Raw genomic sequence first — 21363 nt, 5'->3', positions numbered from 1 at the left:
CACACACAGAGGTGTACCTGAGCTTTAATTGGCATCTACGGTCTGCTACCGGCGGTTTCATGCTGTGGTGATTGAGTACTTTTCATCAATCCCGACAAACTACTACTGTAGTATATATTCTGGACTGATACCCAGCAGATATATATATATATATACACATATATATATATATATATACATATATATATATATATATATATATATATATATATATACATATATATATATATATATATATATATATTGGAATACACACATACACTGTGTATCATATATATGTACACACACAAATGAAGCAAAAACATGCATGGAAGATGAATGTGTGATGGAGTGTCACAAGTGCTAGACCCACTTGTCGGTCCCTTGTCTGGCTGGTGCATGGGAAAGAACAGAATGTGTTGATCACACAGTTTGATACAAACTGTATGCAATTTCAGGCTCAACGATGTCAAACATTTCCGATCATATACCTAAGGTCTCCCTGTAAAGTTCACTAGTGTGATCTATTTGGCATATTGAGGCGCGAAATATATGTACGCCCTTATATATCCAATGGCCACAATTCCTTTCAAGCTAAGCTAACCCCAACATTTTGGCTCTTAGAATACAAACACACAATACCATGAAGCTCTGAGACTTGCAACCAATTCTTCAAAGGTGTGTGTCATATGGCAGGGGGTGGCGTCACATAAATGAATACCGGTAAAAGAAAAAAAAGAGGGGGGGGGGGGTAGTGGGTGTACTAAGAGAATTGCTCATTAAACGATGATTTGTATATATGCTAACTCTATGGGGCTGCAGGACATTTTGATAATTTTTCTTAATTTTTTTTTGATTAATTAATTATTATTACTATTATTGTTTTTATTTATTTTTTATTATTATTTTTTTTTTTTTTGGGGGGGGGGGGGTGGATCAAAGATAAATGTATCACCCCCCCCCCCCCCCTCACCCTGTCGGAGCTACCCTGTGCGTAAAGGAAAATAAGATAGGCCTACATATAGGAAGCCTTATAGAGATTAAAGGGATAGTACAGTATTGGTGGAGATGAGAATTGGGCTTTTAACTTTTTGCAAGATGCCAAGAAAACACTTGTGATATAGTACAGAGCATACCATTTTAAGAGGAATTCAAAGTTTATTTGATGAAAATCGGGCTTGGAATGATTGAAACATCCAACAACAAAGTAAAACAAAGTGATCGTAATAAAGTGTGGGTCCAACACTTTATTAGAATCACTCTTTTTTGGATATCTCTGCCATTTCAAAATCAATCTTCATCAAATAAACGTTGAATTCCTCACAGAATCACGTGCTCTTTCATATTTCATAAGAGGTTTCTCATTATTTGACCAAAAAATGTCAGAAACCCGAAATTAGGGCTCAACCAAAACTGTACGATCCCTTTAATCACAAGACCCATTTTACTTTTATGTGATAGTGATATCATATAATTGCCCCTGTCGATGGAAATAGCACGGATTTGATATTTATCAAAAGAAGTACATACTGTACATTCAATACATTTAAGCGTCCGTAACAGAAGACTATGACCGTGTGCACTGAATGTGAATAGGGTCAAAGACCTTTTTTTTTTTCTGCAGCTAGATCGCTAGTCACGTGATTAATTCACTCTATGCTGGCACTTTAGGCCCAGCTAGCCAGATTACTCCGCGTCAAACATTTCAACCGAAGTGAATTCCATCAAAAAGTACCCCATTAAAGCAGGAATTCAGTAGTTTTCGATTACATAATGGTCAAATGATGTAAAATTCATCTCATGGAAAGTTCAGTCGTGCAAAGGTAAAATATTGTATATCGGGGACTATATTGTTTATAGCCTGTCCTGCTATTACGATCTGAGGCGCCATTTTGTGTGGTTTGAAAGTGGCAGAATAGAAGTAAATTGCATCGAAATTGCGTGATAACATGGCATATTTGAGAGCGGTATACCGTGCCATATGATTTTTCATATATTCAAGAATAAACTGGAGTGGAAAATTTGCAAATTCATCAAAATTTGAGCTGGTTCATCGAGTTATAATTTGTGAGTATCATTTCTTTCGCAACGCACCACGTCTGTGTTGCGCTGCAGCGTATCGGTGCGTGTGTTCTAGCCCGCGCTGCTCTGTTCCGTACTCGTAGAGGCGTACGTTTCTTCGTGTTTTTGATGAGTGTATGGAAGCGTTGTCGCGGCTCGGAGTGAATCCGGGAGTGTGCTTTGTTCACACTGAGGAAAGTTGGTAATCGATTCATGTGTGTTTTTCGTGTGTGCGTGTTCGCGATTGCATCTTTCTCGGAAATTGAACGTAGCCAATGTGAACACGTGCGTAGTCTTCGTCGAAAGCCTTTCCCGAATATTAACTCTCAATGGATGGAGGTGTAATAAATCATGGATGAGTATGATCAACAATGAAGGAGGTCACTTGTGATTACAATATCTCATTGGATTGCACATGCAAGATAATGGGGAAATAGCTCTCATTGGCATTGGCACGTTTGAGAATGGAAAATTAATCTGAAACTGAAAGGAGTGAAATTTGTAATTCTAATTGTATTCCACTTCCCCTTCCACTAGGAAGTTCCATTTCAAGCGATAACCAAGTAAGGTTAGACATTCTAATTAACTAGCATTTGGTACGTAAGTCACTCTAAAGACAGTGAAGAATCTGCTAACGTTAGAAGATAACAATCAATAATCAATCAATCTGCTAACCCCCCCCCCCCCCCCCCTACTAATACTAGGCAATCCAACAAGGGGTGTTTCACGAAGTAAAACTTAATTTAAGATTGACTAAAAATTATGGTATGCCACTGCTTTGCAACTACGACCAGCAGCCCCAAATGCGTAGCATAAACACCCCCCATATGCTAAGCGTTTGGGGCTGCTGATCGCAGTTTTCAATAGCCACTGCACTGGCTTCCCTGTTCAATTTCATTAGCTACTCGATCACCATCCACTTCAAATCGAGTAGACTATAAATATAGTCTGTTTACAGAATAATTCTGTTATTTATTATCTTGTATTATCAACGGCTAGGGCATAACGTTACATAAAAAAGTCTCCAAAATCTTGATTTTCATTAGAAAGTTGAGCAACATTGGAAAGACACATGGAATGTACCTGGTAGGTACACGTTGTACCTACCATAATTTTTAGTCAATCTTAAATTTTAAGTTTGATTTAAATTCTTTGTGAAACACCTCCCTGGGCTGGGGTTAAGGGGCCATGCACTGTTATGACCTTACAGCGAGACTCATTGATATTTGAAGTTACAGAAATGTATTCTGACATTTTTCAGCTTCTCAACAATATAATATTGTGAACAAACTTTGGCCATCAATAAGAAAATATTGCCATAAATCAGAGCTACCAAGTCTCACGCATTCTGCGTGAGACTCAAGCATTTAGGGTCTGTCTCACGATCTCACGCATGGCAACCATTTTTCTCACGCATCTGGTGAAGTCTGCAATTTGGGCCAAAAATAAGAAGCATAGCTCAAAGGATTAAAGTGATAGTTCCAATTGAAGGTATATTTCCCTTTTGCCTTTCAAAATTAGTAAAAAATATGCACCAGATCGCATCATTAAGAGCTAATAATTTAAAAAAGCTCCCTACCATGGGAGGGGGACACCCCCCTCATTCGCGTGGGCATGCGTGTGAGCGCCGAGACGCCGAGTCATAAAAATCTCACTCATAATTTTTTATTGAACTTGGCATCTCTGATAAATTTTTCCATATGCCTAATGTTATGCCTATGACATTACAAAAATTGCAGATTTTGCAATTGCAAAAAATTATCCAGCCACTCTGATGGAAAGCTGGCAGTGCACACAACTAACTTTCCTGCGCTCCGACTTCAGAAACTGCATTTAAATGCAACTTGAAAAATCAAACAAGAATTTGCAAAATCGAACGCAAGTCCATGACTGAAAGGACTTGCATTTGATTTTGATTGCAACTATCATTATCAAAAGCAGTACGGTATTCATGAATAAAATGCAGCATAATACGTCTTATTCTGCTCGAATGCAAAGTTGTTCTGTGCAGGCGATACTGTACTTTTGTTTGATGTGAAGCTCTACAAATGTGGGTCATTGCAATACAATAATTGTCAAGTTTCTAACAACTGGGCCTCTGGTATACCCTGATAATTCATCACGTTTGCTGTGGAACGTTGGCTAATTGCAGTAGAACATGCACCTCCGCCAGGCATCACTTCAATAAACATAGTATTACAATGAGATCACTTTGCTCTAATTTAGATGTTTTAGTAAAAATCCCAACTGTTCAAAATTTATCTGAATTTGATATTGGCCCTCCTTGGCCCTTTTACCTTACTGGGCAATTCCGCAGTTAGGTGGACATGATATGGATAAAAGAAATGTGCCTCTTTATCTTACTCTTTAATTTAGGTATCAACTAATGCCATGGATGTTCACCAATCACTAAGGTCTTTCAAATTCAGTAGATGTTATTTTTTGCATTTATTGATTTTGCGAGATCTAAAACCATCATTTAAAATGTACATGTGGGACTGGGGATGCTGAAATTCACTTAAATGCCAATTACAGTGGGTTGCTTTGAAAGTTTTTCCTCAAATTTTTGCTAAAAGGTAAAAGATGAATACATTTAAATACTCCAGAAGTCATGTGACATTTTGTCAATTACAAAAGGGTGAAATGACCTGCGGAATTACTCCGGACAAATGTAACGTTACTAACCGTAACGTTACTAACCATGCATTTGAGGGTCTAGCTAATAAATTATCGGTCGAACTGCTAAAAATATTTGCGTGAACATTTGCCATGATGCAATAATCGAAATTAATGCAACACTTTGTTTGAAGTAACTTGAAATTTTGCACACTTTTTGTTACAAGACATTGATATTTTTGTCATGTCCTTTTTTCGTAACGTTACTAACCAGCCCTTTTAGTTGCCATAGCAATTCTAATATTTATTGGATTGTTCTCATTCTTTTCTACATCATAGACCTGGGAAGGATGAACATGTTTTAACATGATTTTGACTTGAAATGAATAAATGGTGATTTAGTAATAAAAATAAATATCTAAATTTCTTTAAATGTAACGTTACTAACCGCGGAATTGCCCTACTGGTTCTCTGCGGTGATCAGTGATCATATGCATACAAATGTACACACAGCAAATAGTTTATACCTTCTAATACTATGTATTTATTGTATGAAGGCTTTCCCCGTACCCCACAAGTTTTCAACACGTATATTATTGTAAGGAATACAGGTGTAGGTGAAGGTTTTGATTTGTCTTCTTTTTTTTTTTCTACTGAAACGTATTATTGCATCCTATATGTGAGTGTTATTTGTGAAACATTGATGAGTCTGTAAAGGATTAAAGATCACAAGGCGGAGAATGGATGATGTATGATGATTACCGGTATGCTGTGTTGGAAAGTTTGCAGTGGAAACTTTATGATCATGTTGTCCTTTTTTGCTATTTAGAGCTCATGAAATAAACTTAGGTACTTGCAAGATGATTGTGAAGTTATATGATGTCATTTTCACATCTCAGGTAGAGAATAACACACGTGGTAATTATGTGTGTGTAAAGTTGAAGCACACAAATCTCATTCCATTGACTGATGGCAATCTCTTTGTTTTTTTATTTCAGTGATCTCCATCGGGCAGAGTCCTCGTTTACTCAGTGAGTGCCTCGCTCCCTAGCACAAATCCTGAAAGTCCCAACTGCACCCAGCTGGCAATACTTGATATGCCATTATGAGCATAAGCAGTGATGAAGTCAACTTTCTGGTGTACAGATACCTGCAAGAATCAGGTGAGTCTGCCAAAAAAGACTACCGGTACTCCATCTTCAAATGTAACCCCTTTTTAGGTAATTATTGTAGAAGTGGATGATACAAGTGCTAAAGATGATGACATTAACTCAGTTGGATAGTCATTGTCCACAGAATTATGATGATGAAAGGAGTATGAGAGTACATTGCAGTCCCATCGACCAAAGAAGTCACTGCTAAACTGTACTGTGGATGCGATGGATGTTTGGTACTTGTTTACTTTTTTTTTACTATGTTACTAGTAATTTATTTATTTTTTTTGATAAAGAGGGAGCATCTCAGAGATGATTTAGCAGGGACTTGTGAGGTTTGGACATCATCTACAGAATCTTTGTAAAAAGAGGTGAACCTTGAAAATTCCTTTAGCCCTTTCTAACAAGATTTTAATGCAATATTGCTACCATTTCATCTCTTAGATTTTCTGATAGCGACATTGACATAAATCATAAAGTGGCTTTACACATTTTGAGTAATATCTTCTGAGCTGATTCATCTTGAGTTGATTTCTGAAGAAAAAAAAAATGTCCTTGGAGGAAATCTTGAAAGAACATGTCATGTGGAGATACGAAATCGAGGGGTTATATTGAGAATGATTATAAAGCTGCACCCCAGACACCTTATTAGGATGACTGCTGTAACATGCTGACTGATACATGTAGTGACAGAATATGACTTTTTCACATCTAGCCATTGTAACTTCCTACAGTAGATACATCGTACAATATACAATAAGTGTTTGATTTCAAAACAAAAGGAAGGCATTAATTCCTGCTATTACAGCACGTTGTATGCTCTGTGAGTGGTTCCTGTAGTTGGTTTGACACGTTGTTTATAGCAAGTATTCTACTCATAATACAGGTTGAGTTGATATTGCACAAGAGGGTTTGTCTGGCCTAAAAATTTGTTGGTGTTGTTGTTGTTTTTTAATGAAAGAAAGAGACACTGAAACATTAAGCCTGTAATTGTTTTCCACACTCAGCATTTGTGCAATTGTAGTGTATGAATTGAAGGAAAACAAAAAACAATTTTGGGGTATTTTGATTTTAGTAGCTCATTGTAGTTTTGCTAGTTTAACAATTCTTGGCTTTATTGCATACATTTTTAAAAGCTGATTACATTTTATCAACTCACTTCTGTTGTATTTTACTTAATAAGGTTTGCATCTTTCATTCATTACCTTCTCTGCGTAGGGAGTAAGTACAAGTAGCTCATTTGATTACTTGTAATTAATCAGTTGCAATGATTTCTTGTTGCTCAGTCATTTTCTGAGCTACTGGTTAGTGCATGTACTTATTTAGAATGGTACTAGTATGATCATATGACTTTTCCACTTTAGATAGATTCCCATATCTTTAGGAGAAAGTACTGATGTTATTATTCATCGATTTCTTCCTTTTTTTTTCCTGCAGGTTTTTCCCATTCAGCATTCACATTTGGGATTGAGAGTCACATAAGCCAGTCTAACATCAATGGGGCATTAGTTCCACCAGCAGCCCTAATTTCTATCATACAGAAAGGTCTACAGTATGTGGAGGCAGAAGTCAGTATCAATGAGGTACGAATCACTGTGGGTCCGTCAGATGATGCCATGTCTTCGTACGTTATATGTAAATCATGTATTTTGTTTTGTGTCTTGATAACTGATAAGAGTGTGTCATGGTATGTCGATGTTGCTTATCCTACATGCATAAAAGATTGCAAATAGTGAAATGCAGACAGTTGCTGTGCTATATAACATAAACTAAGAAAACCAAATGAATTTGCTGCGGAGGTGAGATACACATTTTTGTGACCTATGCTACAGTAGGTGAATGAAGAGCAACATGCCAAGTGAAAGGATATGGTGAAATACTTCAGTTTTGTGGTGAATAATGACAACTGTAAATGTGACAGACAGAAAGAATACAATAGTATGACTTTATTTGGTATTCTAGCAAAACATGTATCAAATATATGTTATTGGAAGGTTTCTCCTTTGAAGGTGAGATACTAATAGATTGTAGGACGTGATTTTGGGGTTCATATGTGTGGTAGGCATGATTATTAACTGTTGGCGCTGTTAAAGGGTGCCTTCGAGTGCTCTAAAGCGAACCAAAGTGTACCTCACCGAACTGTGCCAGATTTGAAGCGTTCGAGCGCTCCTCTGGCGCGGATACGGTACGGTACGGTTCGCTTTAGGAGAGCGCTCGAACGCATCCTTAGTGATTGAGTCATTTGATATTCATTGTATCTGTATCTATATTTCATAAGAACTATTTGATTTGTTACTGGTTTTCTTCTCAGCAAAGTAAATGCATGTTTTGTTTTTGTTTGTTTGTTTGTTTTTGTTTTGCAATTTGCTGATGATGCACAGCCTGAAAAGAGCAAATGGTCTGAGGTTAATGTGCCAGACAGGTTGACTGTCTCACAAAGAAAGACTGATTTATGTGTTGTACTTTCTACCATTAATCTTCTAATGACACTAATGTGACTGTTTTTTCCGGTACTTGCAGGATGGCACAGTAGTAGATAGCAGGGCGCTGGATTCGCTGTCCCTTATTGATGCTGTCATGCCTGATGTTATTTCCACAAGGAAATCTGAATTGAGGCAGGTAGCAGCCAATGGACAGAACAATGGCAAGGTGGAAGGGAGTAATGGGGATGATCCTGCAGTAACGTTAATTCAAGGTAAATACAGTAATGTGATATGCTCTGAAAGGTGTGGTAAGTGACAGAAAAATCAAGTCTACCATTTATTGTGAAGATGTTCTGTGACTTTCGTGTTCTTTGTCTTTTTTCTTTTCTCCCTGCAAAATGGTCAAGGATATGATGATAAAGGTAATATAGTTGACTTTTATTTGATACATATAAAATCTCTAGGCCTGCTGATATTTAAAGCTGAAAATCTCAAAGCTGCCAAAATTAACGCATACAGTACCTTTCAGGAGCATTTAAAAATGCAAGTACTTGACTGAATTTAATTGCATCATAAGAATTTTTGCTGTCCAGTGAAATTTGTTTCAATACCCATTTTTGATGAATCGTGCGTCTGAAATTGAAATCCTTCAGGGAATGTTAAATTTCTAGGTCTGTGTAGAAGAATGAATCAGTGTTCTGATTCAGTTGTTTTTGTGCAGGGCTGTCTGTTCACATTCATCACATGGACTGCAGTGATGTTAGTGCAAGAATGAACTTTTAGTGAGTCTTGCTTTTTTGTTTTCCCCAAGTAGCAATGCATTCTGAGTCTATGGAGATTGATGGAGGAATCGAAATCCCTCCAAACAAGGCAACCATCCTACGAGGGCATGAGTCCGAAGTCTTCAGCTGTGCCTGGAATCCCCGATCAGATCTACTAGCATCAGGGTAGGCACTCAGTAGTCATTTAAGACTGCAACCCAGGGCCTTTGTCTTCATTTTGATTTAGTGCATGGCAGGGTGTGATATTGATAGAGAAATGTGATATGGGTTGATAAATTACTGGTCAGCAGTGGGATAAATAGGTTGACATAGGTGTGGAATATTTTGCATGTGAACAAATGACAAATGGTACTAAATGATAGATTGATGGTAGAGTTCTTTACCATGCTAAAACGAGATAACCGGTAGTTTTGTGATACAAATGGAAATAAATGTTTTTTTTGTTTGATGACTTGTGATGTTGAGAATATACAGACTGTTCTTACGTCAAGGTTCCCATCATGTTCCCTCTCTCATCAGTCGTTCATTTTGACCAAACTTGGCAGGAATCATCAATGGGGGAGGGAATCATAGTTTACGTGGATGGTGGTGCCTTGTGGGGGGACCCCTAGGGTGTGACCCAAATACCACACATTGGACAATGTTCATAAGTTTGAGCATTTTCATCTTTTTTTTTAAAGTCTCTTAGTGTTCTTTCTCTCTCTCTCTCTCTCTCTCTTTTAGTGTTTTTTTTCCTGCTAAAGACCTAAGAAGCTGCTCATGTCACTTGGTGCTACAACAATACTCCTGGTAGTACTTGTCGTTAACCTAATTTGCCTTACATTAGCTTTTGGAATATCAAGCAAACCTTTGACAAACTTTCTTTTTCTTATGAACAACATTTATTGTGTAGGTAGTGTGAAATCGAATTGTTTCAGTCAACTAGTCTATTCTAAGTACACCAGCTGTGAATCAAATATAGTGAATTGAAGCTGCCTCTCAGTTTTCAGAATGGCATATCCCTCTGAGCACTAATTGTAATTCTGAGTGTGTACTTTGCTTTCCTCCTTACAGGTCAGGTGATTCCACAGCTAGGATATGGAATCTTGGAGAGCAGCAGACATCAACACAGAATCAACTTATCCTCAGACATTGTATCAGGGAAGGTGGCCAAGATGTCCCTAGCAACAAGGATGTCACATCGCTAGATTGGAATGTGAGTGCTAGGATATTTGGGTTGGCCATAACATTTTCTTTGTAAAATTCTGAATTCTTCAGGTTTTGTTATTATCCTGGCAATACTGTTGACTCATATTGCAGCCTATTGCTTGGAGAGGTAAATTCACTTCATAATCCTAAATGAAATCATCAGATGTAAGGCATGGATGTGGGTAATTCCGTGAAGTTGGGGCACAAAGTGTTACATTTTAGCATAACTCAATACTAATTATGCTATACATATATTGTTTATAGGCTTTACATTTGTATTGAGACCATACATTTTCCTGGAAATTTTGTGCCATTCAGACTCAATTTTGATGAAGTTATCTTTAAAAAATGTAACAGTGTCCTGTAGCATCGTGACGTGTCCATGTAGCATCGTGATAGTTAAAATCTGGTCCTAAAAGACAAATTAATGCAATTAGCTTGACCAAAATTTGATATAATATGCATAATTACTAGATTAGTCAGATAGCTAAATATCTTAACTTTCCTTTCCACAGTTTTACTTTTACAAGAAAATTTACACAATATGTCACTATGCTACGCGGTGTCCACCAAATGTAACAAAAAAGGACACCGCGTAGCATCGTGATACATTTTGTAATTTTCTTTTAAAATTGAAACTGTGTACAGGAAATTTGAGATATTAAGCTATCTGACTAATCTAGTAAATATGCATATTGCATGAAATTTTGGTCAAGTTAATTGCCATAATTTGTCTCTTAGGACCAAATTTTAAAATATCACGATGCTACATGGACACGTCCCGATGCTACAGGACACCGTTACATATTGTTTAATAACTTCATCAAAATTGAGTCTGAATGGCACAAAATTTCCAGGAAAATGTGTGGCCTCAATGCAAATGTAAAGCCTACAAACAATAAATGTATAGCATCATTGATATTGAGTTATGCTGAAATGTATTTTTCAAATATCACGATGCTACATGGACACTGCCCCAACTTCATGGAATTACCCATGTACATCTACTACTACTACTTACAACAACAACAACAACAACAACAACAAACTGTCACTTCTACCACTGCAGCTAGCTACTACCATCATGTTGAATCTTGTCATAAAATGTGATGGTGATTGTAATTGTTTTTCTCATTAGTATTCCCCAGGATAAGATAACTGCCACAACCATGAGATACACATTGTATGGTACAGTGCACTCCCGTTACAACGAACACGGTTATAACGAAATTTCGTTATAACGAAGTAAATCTTCTGGTCCCAAAATTATCACCATTAAAGTCTATGGTACAAAATTCGCTTATAATGAACACGGTTATAGCGAAATTTCCGTTATAACGAAGTCTTTTCCGAGTGCCACAGGCAAAGAAAAACAAAAGAAATGTGCTCCGTTATAATGAAATGCGAATTGCTTTAGAAAATACATATAGTGGAACATGCATTTATAGTGTCTCTGCATGGGTGAACGCTTCACACCACTGTGTGTTCGCTCCTTGTGTCACGCAATGTCTGAGGGGAACTTGCGTTTATTATTGTAATACAGTTATCCCATCACATTTCACGTAGCTTTCCAGTGTTTGATGAGTATTAAGCAAACATAATATGATATATATACGTGGTTCCTTGTTTTCGTTATATATTGTATTTGTTCGGTTATAACGAAATTTCGTTATAACGAAAGAAAACTGCCGGTCCCGAGCATTTCGTTATAACGGGAGTGCACTGTAGTGTACTTTGATGAATATGCCTCAGTGACTGAATACCACAGATTGTTAAATTAGAAGCTATGAAATTCATCTGATGGTACTTGTCAATGATTGTGTTATGTAGTGTGGTGGAAGTCTCTTAGCTACTGGCTCCTACGATGGCTATGCAAGGATATGGTCAACAGATGGTCGACTTGTCAGCACACTAGGCCAGCACAAGGGTCCCATCTTTGCACTCAAGTGGAACAAAGATGGCAACTACATTCTTAGTGCAGGGGTGGACAAGACCACCATCATCTGGGATGCACAGACAGGCGAATGCAAACAGCAATTTCCCTTCCATGTTGGTACGTTGACCATACCCTCTTCTAGCTAGTGGTAGTATATTGTGCTATCTGAGTAGTAAGGGAAATAGCCCCTAGTTCACGCTTGTCTCTGAGTGTAGGAAAAAACAAAGCAATGATTACTTTTGTCCTCCAATATCTCGTTTGTTGTTGTTGTTGTTTTTTAATGCTTGAAACGAAAGCCTCCCTGTTCCCCCAAGATATGTGTTTTCAGATGGCTTTGAGGGCATAGCTATGTGCCTGTATATGCTGATAAACATCACATACTGTATGTGCATGCATACAATATGGAGGGCAGTTCACTTCTCCCCAGCCCATTGTTTTCTATTGAAGTCAATCACCCCATGATGACCTGTTGATCTCCTCTTTCAGCCTGAACTGTCCCACCATACTTTGTTGAGAGAGATGAACAAGTCTGAATTAGTGAAGTAATATTGGTACAGTTCATGCCTTCAATACAGTTCTGTTTTGCAATGGTTGGAACAATCAGCCATTAACAACAAAGAAAACAAAACACACCTAGCTGCTGACTTCCTCTTCTGAGACAAGTGTGAATGCAGAGAAAGGTCATTTGACTGTAATCTGTCATGAAAATCAGAAATATCTTTAATGAAATCTAACTCCCTTCTCTCATTCCCAGTAGTTCTGGTTGAATGCAAATAATGAAAGCCTGTTGTAATTGAAATTGGGGAAGATAAAAGCTTGTTCCCTGATCTCTTTTTAAGCCATTTGACTTTCTCCATGGGTCTTTTCTTCTGATTGACCACTGGAGGTGCTTATAATGATGTCCCTAAGTTAACCTTGTCCAGTTGGTGCCTCAGTTGGCAGCACCATATAGTCTGTTTGAACTATGACCGTACTTTTAATTCTTAATGTATTTGCTCGTTTCATTAGCCATGAGTGAACGTTGGATTTGTTTTGTTTTGCCTTTTTTACCCCAGCCCCAGCACTGGACGTTGACTGGCAAACCAACACTACATTTGCTTCGTGTTCAACAGACCAGAGTATACATGTAAGCAAGCTTGGCAGTGACAAGCCCATCAAGACATTCCAAGGACACTCGGTAAGCCACTTATTGTCTTTAGATAAGCCACTTAATTCATGCAAGCCAGTCATATTTCTGTGTGAGGCATGATTGTGAGATGAGGTCAGGGTAATAACCCTTAATACAGCGAGTGTGTGTTTGTGTTTCTAAGGCTTGGTGGGAAGGGGGTTTGTAAGGCAGAGTGGGGAAGGGTAAAGCTGGGTTGGGGTTGGTAAGGCTGGATAGGGAGGGGGTTTGTAAATCTGGGTGGGGGAGAGGGTTAGTACGATTGTCGAACACAATTTTGTTGACCTCTCTGAAGTCGTTATTATTTTTAAGATCCTACACATTTTCTTTTTTTTATGCCTCCGCCACGAAGTGGTGCCGGAGGCATTATGTTTTCGGGTTGTCCGTCCGTCCGTCCGTCCGTCCGTCCGTCCGTCCTTCCGTCCGTCCGTCCTTCCGTCCGTCCGTAATGAATTTTGTGGACAGGGTAACTATCAAAACCTTTTGAGGTATCCTAATGAAACTTGGCATGTATGTGTATTAGGGGGTGAAGTTGTGCCTTTCAACTTTTGGGTGCACATGCTCAAGGTCAAAGGTCAAAAGGTCAAGGTCAAATGCTTAAAATTGCACTATTTCCCCCATATCTATGCAATGCCTGAAGATATTTTCTTGAAACTTAGTGTATACATGTATTACCCAATTAAGATTCTTTGGTGAAAGTTTGGGGTCATGAGGTCAAAAGGTCAAAGGTCAAAAGGTCAAGTAAAATTTTAAAATTTCATTTTTTTCTCTGTATCTTGGAAATTGTTCAAAGTATCTTTATGGAACAAAGTATACATGCATGTACTGACTGGCAGTAGTTAGCTAGGGAATTTGGGGTTCATGGGGTCAGGGGTCAAAGGTCAAGGGCAATACTTCGAAATTTTACTATTTTCCTTATATTTATGCAATGCCAGCAGGATTATTTTTTTTAAAACTTAATGTATGCATGTATATTACCCACTAGAGATTCTCTGGGATTTTTTTTTTTTTTTTGCCAAGAAGGTCAAAGGTCAAAAGGTCAAAGATCAAGTGAAAGTGCTGAACTTACTACTTTCTCCATATCTCGGAAGCGGCTCAAGTAATCTTTAAACTTAGTACATATTTATGTATGTTCTGCCTGACAGTGATTCTCTTATGAATCAAAGGCCAGATGAAAATGATAACAATTTACTGTTCAATACAGAAATTGCACTTTTTCTCCATACCTTGAAAATAACTCAAGTGCGTAAACTTATGAAAGGGTCAAAGTCGGAAGTTAAAGTACATGCTCTCCTATTCATCCAATTAAACATAGGTCAAGGAAGGTAAACGTTTGATACATTTGTGACAAACATGTCATTTTAATATTTTACCAATTTTGTGAAAATGTAATCACACATTGTCCACATGTACTATAGACCTATTAGGAGAATCGTGCATTATGGCGGAGGCATACCAGTCGCCATAGCGACATTTCTAGTTGTTTTGTATGACAAGAGGCACTTAAAGGGACACAGTCCTCACGAAATTTAAAAAAATATGTTGTTGTTGGTACCTCCAATGAACTACTTTCACCAAAAACAAACTTTAAAATCACCAAATAAGCTCGTACATTTTGGTTGAAAAAGTGTGACTCTGCATGGTGAATATGCTAATGAGCAAGTCTTGGCGGAGAGTCATACGTCGTCGATGCACAACTCTTCCCAGCCGTGTTCTGCTCGTTATCCGTACGCTCCCTAGTTTACCCGGATGCATGAAGACGTCGGTGGCTACTCCGACTCGTATTTGACATTGTTTCTACGTTGTGTGTGTGTGTGTGTGTGTGTGTGTTTGTGTGTGTGTGTATGTATTGTGTATTATATTCGCACGTGTGGACGGTACAACTAGATGATAGATCTACGGTAGATACGCGTACGCACCCCGTACGCGGTTTGCCCTTCGCACTTTTCCAGTCTCAAGCGCAGCTGCAGCCCTACCTGTCGCCGCTCATGCATGTTCTATATATAGTACGTACAGAGTGTACATATTTGTAGATAGAAACGATTCTACACAGGCCTGCTAGTACACTACAGGGGCGACCGCATTCAGCGTCGTCTGGTCAGGCTATCTTACATCAGTAGTTTTGCTCGAATCGTGCAGAAAATTTCCCAGGAAAATCCTTTTTTCCGTCCCAGACCAACAAAAGTATCGTGAAAGGTGAGCTGTGTGGCTGGGAAATATCGGTACAACGATGCCGAACATAAGAAACTTAGGGCCTACAAAATCTCGAAATCGTGTTGTGACCTACCTGTGCGTGGACAATTTGTGAAGCGATGTTTTTACGTGGACCGGCAGGCTGTGGCCCTCGGTTATAAACCGAGAAAACTCCTGAAACCAGATGCAATCCTGACCATTTGCTCACATGAGTTATAAAACAGAAATACCTCGAGCATCGACTTCGAAGAGAACCGAGGGAAAAAAGCGTAGAGAGGTAAGGAAAGTGGCTAGCTATGTTTAATTTACCGTGGGCCTGCAGCCGGGGTTGGACTGCGCATGCAGTACAGTGCCACTGAGCTAGCTGCTGCCAGTGCCGACTGGACATGCACGGCAAAGTGGAGCGAAATCATATCCCTACGACCCCCTGTGTTTACTCTTCCCGGCTCACGTCATATTTTTTTTTTCGAGGAAAGGCGATTATCTGACTACTTACAGAAATATTGAGATACAAACAATATTTTCTTTGAAGAATTCGACTCTCTCATGCACAGGTTATCTTCGGTTTGAATGCCAAAATCGACTGGACGGAGTCGATTGAGTGTATACTGTGTATATGTATACATTGGTATGGTAAGGATTTGCGCGCGAGAGTGGTTTCTACGCTAAGAAGTATGCAACACGGACGGAAGCTAGAAAACGACCGTGCCTATTTGATGTCAAGTTCATGGTATATTTGGTTTAAAAATACATATAAATTTATGTTTACAATATCAATTTTTCGTAAATTATATATATCTACGCTTGAAATATTTTGTTTGAAATTATAAAACCACAAACTTTCACATTTTATGATGAAATTGCAACTAATCATTTGAACACTTAAATTGGTTTTAGAGGCACGGCTGTCAACTTGGTGAGTAGGGCATGCACTACGTAGCATCTTTTTGCCGGCTCTTTCACGATCGCTTGCAGGAATTATTTTTCAAAAATCGCGTACGGAGACAATTTTTGATGTCCAAGCGTATAAATTGGTGAAAGTTTATATCTTTTACTCTTCTTAATTATCAGTACAGTGAAAATCTCAGGACTGCTTCCCTTTAAGCTGATATGCATGCATGTTGCTTAGAATAGTGTGCATGCTATTCTGTTGGTGGTTGATATAAAATCATAGGGCCTATGTGTGTTTGGCTGACTGAAGAAGCTGGACATGTAAAACCAATATACCTTCCAATCGTGTGAGATGTAGTATGATGATGAATGACTGCCTGATGTGCTCTTGTGATGTGTCAGTGCAAGAAGCAATGAGAGATAGTTTCAAGGCAGATAATAAGAGCTATATGTCCAGACATTAAAAGGAGTGTTGTCCTCTCCTATGCTTTTACAATATTTAGTGAATTGTTCTTCATCATTTATTGCAAGAAAATGTAATTCTTTTTATTGCTTTCTATTTTGTGAAATTTAATTTAGCATGTATGGTACAGTGCACTCCTGTTCTAATGAACATACTTATATACTGAAATTCTCATTACAACGAAATCAAACTTCAGGTCCCCAAATTATCATCTATATATCTTTGTACTCTTGACTGTTAGGTTACTACGAAATTTTAATATAACGATAGAAAAACACCAGTCCCGAAGACTTCTATACCTATCGGGAGTACACTGTAATTCGCAATCTTTTCCCCCTCTTTTGAACCAAATGATCATATAATTAGCATTATGTTTTTTTGCTGTGCATCAGAATATTTCAAGATTTTCAGAGTTCACCTGCCCTATTATAGAGATAAAGGCTTGGGGAATGTGATGAATATAATGCTGAGTCGTAGCATGTTTCAAAGTTTGAAAGCCAGAGCTGCCTGTATGGAAACTGTGCAGAATTCTGTGTGAATAAAGCAGAGAGTTTGGCGATCACAAACAGCCATGGGTGTTACATATCATGTCAGAGTCCTTGTCCCTTGCCTTTCTTACCAGAATGAGGTGAATGCCATCAAGTGGGACCCATCAGGGGAGATGCTTGCCTCATGTTCAGATGATATGACCCTCAAGGTTAGTATTACAGGCCCCTCTGATTCCAGCCTGCACCTGTTTCTTTTCCTATTTCTTGGTATCAATAGCTTTGTGTGATAGAGCTTCTGTATAAGGAGTAAGATGCAAATGGTATGTAATTTAGCAACTCATTTTCATTTTCTCATAGAATTGATTTTGAAAGGCTTTTGTATGACAGTTTTCAGGGAACTTGACATACCTCAAGTCAGATGGTGAGAATAGTAGAAATAAATAGACAATGATATGCATGAAATGGTCATAAAATGATAGGAGTGAAGGTCAAAAGTTGAGGTACAGCTGTATACGGATTTTATATCCAGTCGTCTTGTCTTGACAAAAATTGTGTGCATTTTTAGGCATGAGTATAAATGTTGCTGCAGCTACTGGTGTAAGTGGATGTTGTGGTTGTTGCATGGACTGAATGGTGTCCTGCTGCCCTCCTTAGTGCCAGCAACAGTAGGGTTGCTTGTGTTGTCCAGAGATTGTTAATTCACATCACATGACTTGTTTTCTTGTAGATCTGGTCCATGAAGCAAGACACGTGTGTGCATGACCTCCAAGCCCATAGTAAAGAGATTTACACCATCAAATGGAGTCCAAAGAATGTCAACACACCCCTCATGCTGGCAAGGTAAGGAGAGAGAATAATATTTCAACCTTCCAACTCTCAGTGTGCCTCAGTGAAGTATATCTCATAGTCACTCCAAAACTTTTGAAGATTGTTTGAGATTCTTTTCAAGAGTTACTTCCTTCTTTGCATAAAGTCCAATGATACAAAGATGCTTGTTCCAAAAGTGCAAGATATATTGAGAATGGTCAGGCTTTCAGTTGAAGAAATAAACAGCAATAAAAATTGCATGGGATAATGTCTCCTGACATGAATATCTTAGTAAAGATTTTCTTAAAAGCTGAAGACATCATTTGGGTTTATTCACAGATATTTCATTCATAGATAACATAGATTATGAGCGGACAGTTTTGACAAGTGTCATTTCAGTGATCATATTCAAATGTCAGCGTAGTGGCAGTATTCAACATTTAAGCTTATATGAAAGATAAATTTTTCCTTGCCCCAAATTTCTTTACTTTTAAACTTTGCCTCAAACAGAAAATTCCTCACTCTCCACTCCTAAGCTTTATTTTTTTTACGTACATGCAACAGTTTCCTATAGCAGTTTGATAATAGTGAGGGCTGATCCTAATTCTATCTCTCTACTCCCCTTCCTTTTAAAATCCCTTTCCCCCCTCAGTGCATCTTTTGACTCAACGGTGCGCCTCTGGGATGTTGAGAGAGGCATCTGTATCCACACGCTGACAAAGCACCAAGAGCCGGTCTACAGCGTGGCCTTCAGCCCCTCAGGAAAGTACCTTGCCAGTGGCTCCTTCGACAAATGTGTCCATATATGGTCGACGCAGGTGAGTCCATGTGATGATAGTGATTACTGGTATTGAAAAGTAAGCTATACACAGCACTTCATTTGGAGGTTTCTACGAGCTTGAATTGATTGAATTACAGGGACAGGTGAAATGAGACTGATCCTCGTGTTGTTTACAGTGCACTTTATTAAGATGGATGGCGCTAATGCTTGTTTTCATGTTCAGTTGAGTAAAATGATTTTCATTTTCTACAAATTTGCTCCTCTCTTCTGTGTCCTTGTTTTTTTAAAGGAATTGATTAGATCTTTTTGTTAGCATGACAGAAAAAGTCATAGGTATAGGCAAGAAATATAATGAACATATCAGGCTCTGTTCTACTTCTTCCAAAATAAGAAAACATGATATTGGAATGAAAAGTATGTCTTTTATATATGAAATTTGATAAGGTGCATGTATTCAGTTCAGTTTTCCCATGATATTTGAGACAAAATATGTGCCTGGTATTTATTGTTGTCATCAGAATATGTTAAGTGTGCATCCTTATGGTGTTTTGTTTTTGTTTGTGCAGAGGTTGGCCATCCCAAATGTTATCAATAATATCTTGCAATTATAGTCATCATTATATTGTCATACCTTCCACTTCAGACTGGGAGTCTTGTGCACAGTTATCGAGGTACAGGCGGCATCTTTGAAGTGTGCTGGAATCACACGGGAGACAAGGTTGGAGCTAGCGCATCAGATGGATCAGTGAGTTTTTCAGCCAGTTATACATTTCATACCAGGGTTACTCTGTAGAGTCTCTGAAAATATCCTCAAACAGGGACTGTAGTATTTTTGCAGTAGTCTATATTAGTTTTAAAGCTCTGTTTGCTTATTTGCTCATGATATCATTCTGTGGTTAAATGACATCATATTCAACATATAGGAATCATGAGGCATGTAATCCCGAGACTTCTTCAGTGTTCTAACATTCAGTGCAGATCTTTAGAAAGCTGAGGGGGGAAATATGACATACAAGTGCTCATCATTTGTTTTATTTCTACCCAAGAGGTCATTGTTGTTACATGTGACATCCAATGTGCATTTCAGAACTATGTAGTCCTGTATTGTAAACACAACAGTATTTGCTTTGAAATGCTTCTTTTGTATATGCTTTAAAAGTCCAAAACAGACCTTTGCAATCTCACTGCCCTGGATGGTATCGCTTCGCTAGCATAGAACTGTATTTCCATTTGTTTGGGTTTATGTGCACCTGGGTGTTAAACACCATATTATTAGTGTACATTTTATACGAATTCAGAATTATTACTATTTTGAGTACACCATGATGTTCACATCTCTTACTGCAACCTTATGCTCTCTGTTTTTGTTTTGTTTTTTCCTCACAGGTGTTTGTTCTCGACCTGCGAAAATGAGGGAGCTCCTTGGATAGCTAGGACATCTTGTATAGAAACCAGAGAAATGTGTGTGTATGTGTGTGTGTGTGTTTTGTGAATCAAACACCAAAATGGACAACGCATATTTCTTCAAATTGGCTAGAGTTGGTTACAGGGGCTACCAGTGTTGCTGCTGAGTTCCTTGTTCCGATTCGAGGAGCCCCTCGTTTTATGGCTACTACCCTTTAAATGCTAGGATTGATCTGTAAAGTTTATGTGAATATGGCATCCTTACCATGGTAGAAAGGCCCCGTCAAGGGAAGGAATGTCATTGTGCTTGAGCCAGCCTATGTCAGTATGTATGACAGTAATTCATCTGATTCAAAGAGGCTAGAATGTGATTTAAGCAGCAGAAAGATAGTTAAAGTGAGTTTAACGCTGTCGATTACACAGGCAGGCACAGTTGACAGCAATGGTACCTTCATTCAAGCAACCTTAAAGAGTGTTTAATAGCTGAAAGTGAGCCTCCACATTCACTGGTCATTGCTCTTTATTCTCAAGGAGTGAGAGGTTTAAAAATCTGTGGGATGTTACATTGATTCTCACTTGTATTATAACTCTATGCTCCAACAATCGCAACCAGCCTGCACCAAGATGTGATATTGAGAAAGAGCTGATTGTGTAATACAACATTGTGATGTCCGAGACCAAGACTCGCTTAGACTGATGTATTAGTAACTTAGAGAAGTAGTGAAGGATGAGCTTGCCCTGCTAATCACCAAGAAACTTGTCAGATGTCACAAGTTTTGAATGTTACGCTCCATCGTTTGCCAATGCAATGCAACCTTATTCCAGTTACATTTTAAGTTGAAACATTAGTCACAACACCTGTATAAGTATATCTCTTATCTACACGTGGTCTCCAGTTTTCATGTTTGAAGATGTTATCAGTATATGACTTCATATGTCCTTGGCATGAAAAAGTAAACAGTAACCCCTCCTCCCTCCTTTATTTTTATTTTCTTGGTACAGCTCTAACCTTACCTGACTCATTCCTTACTC

At 38.3% G+C, this 21363-nt stretch overlaps 1 protein-coding gene across 1 annotated transcript; it reads left to right on the top strand.

Moving 5' to 3' along the window:
• The first annotated feature begins 1883 nt into the window (after positions 1 to 1883).
• LOC139739044 (F-box-like/WD repeat-containing protein TBL1XR1) lies at positions 1884 to 20820 on the top strand. The gene is made up of 13 exons (XM_071649656.1): positions 1884 to 2046; positions 5655 to 5819; positions 7248 to 7393; positions 8331 to 8505; positions 9048 to 9180; positions 10069 to 10210; positions 12034 to 12256; positions 13195 to 13316; positions 17474 to 17548; positions 18067 to 18179; positions 18799 to 18964; positions 19571 to 19672; positions 20314 to 20820. The coding sequence occupies exons 2-13, from the start codon at positions 5762 to 5764 to the stop codon at positions 20338 to 20340; spliced, it is 1482 nt and encodes a 493-aa protein (XP_071505757.1). The 5' UTR covers positions 1884 to 2046; positions 5655 to 5761; the 3' UTR covers positions 20341 to 20820.
• The last annotated feature ends 543 nt before the right edge of the window (positions 20821 to 21363 follow it).

This window comes from Diadema antillarum, unplaced genomic scaffold (assembly GCF_040938485.1).
Source record: "Diadema antillarum isolate AM-2024a unplaced genomic scaffold, OU_Dant_1.0 seq00000781_RagTag, whole genome shotgun sequence".
Lineage (NCBI taxonomy): Eukaryota > Metazoa > Echinodermata > Echinoidea > Diadematoida > Diadematidae > Diadema > Diadema antillarum.
The sequence above is the reverse complement of the archived record's forward strand: the minus strand, read 5'-3'. Positions and strand labels throughout refer to the sequence as shown.